A 9,325-nucleotide genomic window follows, 5' to 3' on the forward strand; every position below is an offset into this window, starting at 1 on the left:
AAGTTGCTAGTGAATAAACTATGGCCACGCCCCCCAGAGAGCTGAAAACAGGTCTTATTAAACAACATATATATCTATACTTCACTAAAAAATTTAGTGTGTGTTTGACCATATTAAGTAAATAAAAAAGGATGTCAGCACCGTGTTGTTTTTTTTTTCGTTTTATAAAATGGTGTTGGTTTAGTCTTGACCTACTTCATCTAGAATCTAGATTCAGTAATTAGTAAAACGATTACTGAATTTTGATTCGACATACTAACAACTAATTAGGCCAACAAACTTATTTAACCTATCAGACTTTATTTTCATTATAGTGTAGAGCTTTACAAGTTGTAATACTACATAAACTTATCAACGTATATCTATATATTAAAGTTGAATTTAACTCAGAGCTAAGCTTAAAGTTTCGGATAGTCAATTAGGGCCCTAGTTGACCTCATCTTATAAAGGTCAAAGGTTAGTGAGGGCACGGGGTGCAAAACAACTGGTAGATTTAGAAAAAAAAAAATTCTCTTCACTGATTAATTTAAGTACATTTATTTTTCTCATCTTGTAAATGTTTAACAACAGTTACATCAGAACTAAACGAAGTAGTCGGATCTTCTCCATTAAGGCTAGGGCAGTAAGATTTTAATATAAAACACCTTTATTCCACTCTTAGGGTGTTTCAAGATCATTCGGCTTGACTGGCTATTTGAGCATTCGGGCAAATGTCCGGTAGCAAAATGTGCAGGTAGGGCCATCGAAAGGGTCACCATGACACGTAAGAATTTTTTTTTTAAAGTTTTATAACATTCTCTCATAAAAGTGATTCTTTTAGCGTCGTATTTAAAAAAATTATTTTACAGACTCGACAGTGTAGTACAAATTTAATCTTAACATATTTTCGGTAATAGCCTACATCCGTAGACAGTCCTACTTGGGGTCTTCATTCTTTTAGGGTCTCCACACTTAGAGATTAAAAAGCAACATATTATAAGGTCTATATATTTCTTATATAGATAAAGAGTCCACTAGCTGTATGCATCTGTACAGTTATCTACACATGATCAAATTTAACATATGGTTTTTGTGGACAGGTAGAGCTAGAATTGGATGCCAATCATACTTAGACTTACTTACTTAGACATATGTCCTCCCGCGCCGTTCGGCGCATTGGACGACAAGCTGTACTCCATAAAGATCTGTCATTGGCAATGTCTGAAGCCTCCTCCCACCTGGTGTCCACTGTTCTGAGGTCCTCCATGAAGGTGTGTCGCCAAGTAATACGAGGACGTCCCTGTTTGCGCTTTCCTCGTATTGGCTTCCATGTTATCGCAACTCTTGGTGTGCGTAATTCCTTTTGACGTAGAACATGTATAGCAAATGTCAATCATATGATATACAATTTGCGGGCCGGATGGTATAAAAATGCTCTGGCCGATTTTGACACCCAGTCCACCTCAGGTCATCACCGCGACTTAGACTTAGACTTAGGTCCTCCCACCTGGTGTCCACTGTTCTGAGGTCCTCCATGAAGGTGTGTCGCCAGGTAATACGAGGACGTCCCTGTTTGCGCTTTCCTCGTTTTGGCTTCCATGTTATCACAACTCTTGGTGTGCGTAATTCATTTTGACGTAGAACATGTCCCGCAAACCTCATGCGACGCTCAGTCACAACCTCACTAAGTGTTCGACTTCCAGTTCGGCATAGGATTTCCTTGTTTGAGATCCGGTCTGTGTAACTGACTCCCAAAATCCGTCTCAGCCATCTCTGTTGAGCCACATTTAGTCTTTTCTCAATTTTGACAGATGACTTCCACGTCTCACATGCATATGTAGCAGTTGGAATGACGATTGTGTTGAGAAGATGTATTTTTGTCTCGAGTCCAATGGCTTGGCTAGTCCAAATAGGCTGCAGCCTTTGGAAAATGCTCCCTGCCTTTCCTATTCGGCACGCTACATCATGGTAAGCATCTCCATCACCGCGAGAAGTATAAAATCCCAATTTATCAAGCGGTGGTTCTGTGGGTGGATGTTTCAAAATGGCGCTGCACTGTGGCGACATGCAATTTGTGCTTTCATTATTCATTATTATTGTTTCTGTAGCTGGAGAGACTATTGAAATTGTGCAAACCTTTAAATACCTTGGTACTATCCTAGACAATAAACTAAATTTTACTGCAAATACTGATTATATCAGCAAAAAAGGGCAGCAAAGATTACGACTACTAAGAAAACTGTCCTCGTTTAATGTTAGCGAAAAGGCCTTGGCTATGTTTTATCACGCTCACATCTGCAATATTTTAAGTTTCAATACCACTGCCTGGTATGGCAATCTGAGCATTAAAAATAAAAATAAACTTAATAGAATCCTAAATGCTGCTGGCAAAATCATTGGCAAAAAACAAACCCCATTTGGGCAGTTGTTTGAGACAAACATCTATAAAAAAGCTAACAAGATCCTCGAAATAAAGAATCACCCTTTGTGTCAGGATTTTGTGATTTTACCATCACAAAAGAGATACAAGACACCGATAGCAAAGACAAACAGACACAAACACTCTTTTGTTCCCCTGGCAATCAAATCATTAAATAAGAACAATCTGGTATAAACTTTGACACATGTAAATTATGAGTGAGTCTGGTGTGAATGTACACTTTGGTTTCTTATAGCTATAATGTTTTTTGTTTGGTGTAATGCACAAATTGTAAGACAAATTTCCTTACGGATAATAAAGATTATTATTATTATTATTATTATTATTATTGTTACAATTAATGTTGAGGTCGACAATAGTTGTCAAACTGAATTTCCATTTGTTTGGACCAATAAAAGTAAGCAAGTCTTAGAATATGCCTCCTCAAGAAAACAAAAAGAAACTAGAACAGAGGCAAAATAGATTTATAGCAAACAAATATTCACATTTGATTGGCGTAACAGCTTTAGTAAAATCACTACGTTTAGAGAACCATAATTTACAAATACAAAACCTAATTTTAAAAGAATACTCAGAAAGACACAAAGGTTAAAGCGCGTTTCTTATTCCATATGCTAGGACAAACTTATAGAAGTTCTCCTTCTTTCCTAGTGCTATGAGAGCATGGAATGAGTTCCTGAATTGGCCAGGAAAACCAACGACTAGGCAAATTTTAAGTCACTGATTAACATATATAAATTCGATTAATGTTGGTTTTACTTAATGTAGATGTATGCTTTTTAATGCACCCACTCTTTCAGTTCTTACTCTTAGATCAGAGGTTCTCAAACTCTCAAAAAAAGCACTGTACGGTACACACCAGTACGGCGTACCTGCACCTTTTTCAATGTTGGGAAAAATAATTACTTTTCTGGTATTTTAACGTTTTTTATTAATTATTTAGTAGTTAAAAGTTAGACAATCCATCGCTGATTACCGGCACCTATTCTTTTTTTACAAAAAAAAAAAAAGCAACAATGTATGTAATTATGTATATATATTAAAAATTCATATTTGCCTACGAACCAAGTAAAAACTATATTGTGTTTAAAAAATAAATTATTAACTTCAGTGAGGACTCCTAAGTAGGACCTCTCAGACTGTTTTCGTTAGAAGCGTCTGCAACAAGACTAAGACTAAGACTGCTTTATTGATCCTTACGGAAATTTGTTGTGATTACAAGGACTCTTTTCTCATATAAAGACAACACAACAGAAAAATACACATAAATACAACAGACACAACATAAAGAGTTCATTCAGCGACCACACACAGGCATCTTGGTGCTTTTCATGTTCCCTGATCAACGAGTGGCGGTGATAGGCTATAGTCTGACCGAGTGAGGTACGAGATCGATTCATAAAGCTCTTTTAACTCTTTCTCTCATAATCAACGATGCCCCATTAAATTCAATTAATTTTTGATTTTATACACTTTAATTTTGTCTTTTATAAAAAGAGCACGCATTCTCATATAATTCTATACCAAGACGTTTTCTGATTACAAACAAAGATGTCATTGAATTTTTTATCATAACAGTTAACAGGGTAGAATGTACAAATGTGAAAAAAAGAACAATTCTGTCAGAACGTGGGAATTGATTACGCAGATAAAGAGTTAAAGAAGACTAAGATTCTAGCGTCTTTTTGCTTACGTCCGTTAGAACGGTCAAATTTCTTCTGACTCATTATCGTTCAGTTGACGATTTTACGCTAACCATAACAGGCACGCTACAATACGTCTTTCTGAGTACGAGTAGTCGAGTACGATCTTTTGTTGGAGACGAACATGCTCAACTGCGGGCTGCCTTAAATGTATCGCACAATTCAGTATCGATCCCACGCTTTATTAATTTAACTTTTTTTTTTTTGACTTGCGCCTTTCTAAATAAAAGAAATATTGTGGCATAGACCAAATGATAATTAATTTTGGAAGATTGCAATGTAGGAAAACGCTTGACTCCGAAGCTTACTTCGCCCCACAGACCCACTAGCTGGATTGGGGGGGGGGGGGGAGGAGAACGTATTCTTTTTACAAAGCTTTTATCAACTCACTCTACCCACTTCAGTCAAGTACAATTTCTTTCCATTGTTCGGGATACCAAAAAAACAAATTAATTACCAATAGTTAATGAACGAATTAATTAATTTTATAATTGATTCTTGTGTTGTCAGGTTAAAGAAATAATTGTGCAAAATTTCAGCTTAATCCTAGATTTGGTTGGTAGAAATAATGTGTACAAACTTTTTACCAGACAGAGTGAGTTGATATAAGCTTTGTAAAAATGTTACTATGATTGGATCTTACTTGGCTACAATAGCGCCTACTTAATTTAGACAGAAATTTTACGCTTATTACAAACAATCCTTTATTTATTGTTTCCCATAATTCTTTGCTAAACGTCAGACAAGTAGGCACATCAGGCAGTATTATCAAAGTGGTGTGATCTACAGTTTATTCATGAAATAGAATCGGATTTTTAAAAAGCAATATCAGCAGTTTATTAATAATATGATCGGAATTCCCCCCTTCCCATTTGAAAATTTTTCTTCACCATGCATCTCAATAAATCCCCCAAACTACACTTTGAAAACATTTCTGTTGGTAAAAGCAATATCTACATGAGACCTACATAAAGACTTTCAACATCTGTTCTCTATGAGAGACGACAAAATACGAAACAAATAATACGAAACAAATAAAAGTATCTAATATTTATTTGTTCGATGCTTATACTTGTTAGTTGATTTTCAACTGTGGATTCCCATTTATTTTGAAGCTCTAGTGATAGATATGAATAGTTCTTGGCGTTCCATGACATTAAATACCGTTTCATAGCAATAAAAACTGAACTACAAGTTTTTTTTACCTTTACCTATCCCTTAGTCTGTTGGACCGTTGGGGCACCAGGCAAGATTTGTCGACCGACTTTCTCCATTCCTCCCCTTTTTTTTTTACCTTGTTTAGAACCTCTCTCAATGGCAGGCCTGTCCATTCTTTAATGTTGTCCTCCCATCGCTTTTTCTGTCTGCCTCTTCTTCTTTCCCTGGCACTGTTCCCTGAAGGAAGGTCTTTGCGAGCCCCGTAGATCTTGTAATGTGGCCAAAGATTTTAAGCTTTCGTCTTTTCACAATAGTTAGCAGGTCGTCATGGGCTCCGATCGCTACAGTAACCCTGTCTCTGATTTCTTGGTTTGTGATGCGGTCTTTGAATGTGATGCCTAGGATCCTTCTGTAGCATCTCAATTCCATTGCTAGGATCCTCCTCTCAAGCTCTGCATTCAACGTCCACGACTCGCAAGCATATAAAAATGTGGTCATGACCAGAGAGCGCATCAGTCTTATTTTGGTGCCGAGGGCTAAGCCCTTATCTTTCCATATTATTTTAAGTTTTGAAAGGGCTGCTGTGGACTGTGCTATTCGGGCCAATAATTCGGGTTTTGTTCCCTCATCTGAGACAATAGCTCCGAGGTATTTGAAGCTGCAAATACCTCGGAGCTTCAAATACTACAAGTTTAAGTAAAGATAATAGGTTTCAAACATGTGTAGGCCTACCATTTTTATACATTTTTAGCGTCCATATAGGGGACAACTTTGTATAATCATACACTTAATGCAAAATGTTGTACTGCCAGATCGATACAAGATTGGAGAAAGATAACTACACGCGGAAAGGGGTGCAGGAACAAGACAACATGAGTGATAAAGAGTTTGACTGGGTATCGAAGTTGATAGAGCGTAACGTGAAGGCTGTGGGTTTGATCCCTGTACCTGCCATTTTTTATGACAAATAAAATGTGAATGTTCAGATTGCAATATTATTTGAACATATTGAAAAAAAATGATTTTTAAATATTTATATTCTTGTTTATGTACATCAGTAGGCTCTAAGTAAAGGCTTCTTTAGTTTGCAGTTAATGTAAGCCTAGGCCTATATATAATCTGCTGTCAGTGTATGTAGCGTGCTATCATGTAGGCTATGTTTTAGTTAGCTGTAAATGTAGGCCTATGTTGCCAATACAGTTAGCGTGCTATCCACGTAGGCCCTACATAGCGCGCTAAGCGCCGTGCTATCAATATATCTAGTATGATATTCTTGTAGGATGTATAGTTCTGTTAATGTATCTATAGTGTGCTGTTAATGTATGTAGTGTACTGTTAATGTATCTGGTGTGCTCTCAATGTATGTGGTGTTTTGTCCACGCATAAAGTGTTCTACTCTTGGTTGTTATGTGCCTATCTTATTATTATCTTATTGCTTTGTTGTGTGCTTATCTTATTATTATCATATTGCTTTTTTACGTGCCTATCTTATTATTATCTTATTGCTTTGTTATGTGCCTATCTTATTATTATCTTATTGCTTTGTTATGTGCCTATCTTATTATTATCTTATTGCTTTGTTATGTGCCTATCTTATTATTATCTTATTGCTTTGTTATGTGCCTATCTTATTATTATCTTATTGCTTTGTTACGTGCCTATCTTATTTTTATCTTATTGCTTTGTTACGTGCCTATCTTATTATTATCTTATTGCTTTGTTATGTGCCTATCTTATTATTATCTTATTGCTTTGTTATGTGCCTTTCTTATTATTATCTTATTGCTTTGTTACGTGCCTATCTTATTATTATCTTATTGCTTTGTTATGTGCCTATCTTATTATTATCTTATTGCTTTGTTATGTGCCTATCTTATTATTATCTTATTGCTTTGTTATGTGCTTTTCTTATTATTATCTTATTGCTTTGTTACGTGCCTATCTTATTTTTATCTTATTGCTTTGTTATGTGCCTTTCTTATTATTATCTTATTACTTTGTTATGTGCCTATCTTATTATTATCTTATTGCTTTGTTACGTGCCTATCTTATTTTTATATTATTGCTTTGTTACGTGCCTATCTTATTATTATCTTATTGCTATCCTTACATTTTTAAAAGTCACAAAAAAAAAAAAAAACAGACACAATTACTCCTTTGTTCCACTGGCAATCAACACATTCTGATATAACATTTCACATGTAATATTGGAGGGTTTTTTTTTTTCAAGATAAAATCACAATTTTGACTTGCATCGCAAATCAGGCGACGTTGTGACATTTTTTTTTTAAGTGCCACTTCCGAATATGTGTAGCTTATATCTGAGTGTGTGTGTATGTGTGTTAATGTGTGTGTATGTTAATGTGTGTGCCACATGGAACTAAATGTTATCGTGTCGTCCATATCTTATCAAAAACTAACAATAGGCTATTGAAGATTACAGGGACTATACTTTACTGTAGGTAGTGGCATAGCCTTTTTTTTTTACCATGGAAAAAGTAAGAATGTTTTTTTTTTTATAAGAAACAATTATCTTATCTTATATAATATAGACGTTACTTCGAAAAAGAAGATGATTACGTCGTACGCGTCATGCATATGGTCATGACCTAAATTCTGCTAAGTCACTGGTTTTCCTGGCTAGCTCAGGCAACTTATTCCATGCTCTAATAGCACTAGGGAAGAAGGAGCCTAGCATTTGTACAAATTTGTCCTAGCATATGGAACGAGGAATGTGCCTTTATCTTTGTGTGTCTTTCTGAGTATTTTATTACATGATAAATATACATGTATATATAAAGTAAAGTTCAACTTTCAGACCTTGCAATCTATAGGGAAAATGATGTTAAGGTCAAAAGGTGGAAGGTGGGCACAAGGTGGAAGGTGGTCAAAAGGTGGAAGGTGGGCACAAGGTGGAAGGTGGTCAAAAGGTGGAAGGTGGGCACAAGATGGAAGGTGGTCAAAAGGTGGAAGGTGGGCACAAGATGGAAGGTGGTCAAAAGGTGGAAGGTGGGCACAAGATGGAAGGTGGTCACAAGGTGGAAGGTGGTCAAAAGGTGGAAGGTGGTCAAAAGGTGGAAGGTGGTCACAAGGTGGAATGTGGTCACAAGGTGGAAGGTGGTCACAAGATGGAAGGTGGTCACAAGGTGGAAGGTGGTCAAAAGGTGGAAGGTGGTCACAAAATGGAAGGTGGTCACAAGATGGAAAGTGGTCACAAGGTGGAAGGTGGTCACAAGATGGAAGGTGGTCAAAAGGTGGAAGGTGGTCACAAGGTGGAAGGTGGTCAAAAGGTGGAAGGTGGTCAAAAGGTGGAATGTGGTCACAAGGTGGAAGGTGGTCACAAGATGGAAGGTGGTCACAATGTGGAAGGTGGTCAAAAGGTGGAAGGTGGTCACAAAATGGAAGGTGGTCACAAGGTGGAAGGTTGTCACAAGGTGGAAGGTGGTCACAAGGTGGAAGGTGGTCACAAGGTGGAAGGTGGTCAAAAGCATAAAATAACAAATTAAATCCCATATTTCAAGCTTAACTTTCGCAATTTGTATAACTGGTTAGCTGAGTTGATAGAGCTTCACGTTAATAGCGCGTTTCGATAGCTTGATGTCGACACTAGCCGTTCCCCCCTCTTTTCTTTATTTTTAATACAAATAAAATATGAATTTTTAGTTTACTCTTTGATTTGAACATAAAGTGGGAATTAATTAAATCTTTAGCTCAGTTGAAACTATTTGTTACACCGGTATTACATGTTAAAAACATGTTTCGGTCTCGGTGTAAATTCCTAAACTAGACAACACATGAAACTGGTAGTTTAAAAGCAGTTTATGTTCTTACTTAATCAGTTAATGCATGTAGGCAGAAAATAAACATTAATCAGTAAGACAGAGAAATGTTAATTTGTTTAGATAAATAATTGAAATACTGCCAGGCTGTAAAAAAAATAAATGCTTACATTCTTATTAAGGCCTACAATGATACAATCCTACATAGTTATAGGCCTAATAGGCCTGTTAAAAATACTTTGTATAATCCTTATTTTGTGTGTGCA

The 9,325-nt window shown here is 36.3% G+C and overlaps 1 protein-coding gene across 1 annotated transcript; it reads left to right on the forward strand.

Annotated features, from left to right (window-relative positions):
• The first annotated feature begins 6,077 nt into the window (after window positions 1-6,077).
• LOC129925125 (translation initiation factor IF-2-like) lies at window positions 6,078-8,786 on the forward strand. Its single transcript, XM_056023500.1, has 3 exons — window positions 6,078-6,213; window positions 8,131-8,534; window positions 8,607-8,786. The coding sequence occupies exons 1-3, from the start codon at window positions 6,078-6,080 to the stop codon at window positions 8,784-8,786; spliced, it is 720 nt and encodes a 239-aa protein (XP_055879475.1).
• The last annotated feature ends 539 nt before the right edge of the window (window positions 8,787-9,325 follow it).

This window comes from Biomphalaria glabrata, chromosome 3 (assembly GCF_947242115.1).
Source record: "Biomphalaria glabrata chromosome 3, xgBioGlab47.1, whole genome shotgun sequence".
NCBI classification, from domain to species: Eukaryota; Metazoa; Mollusca; class Gastropoda; family Planorbidae; genus Biomphalaria; species Biomphalaria glabrata.

Bases quoted from the DNA above. Each gene is read 5' to 3' on its own strand.
- LOC129925125 (XM_056023500.1), top strand. From the start codon at position 6,078: ATGTTGTACTGCCAGATCGATACAAGATTGGAGAAAGATAACTACACG. The intron at 6,214-8,130 runs GTTTGATCCCTG...AATGATGTTAAG, and splicing joins GCGTAACGTGAAGGCTGTGG to GTCAAAAGGTGGAAGGTGGG. The intron at 8,535-8,606 runs GTGGAAGGTGGT...TGTGGTCACAAG, and splicing joins AGATGGAAGGTGGTCAAAAG to GTGGAAGGTGGTCACAAGAT.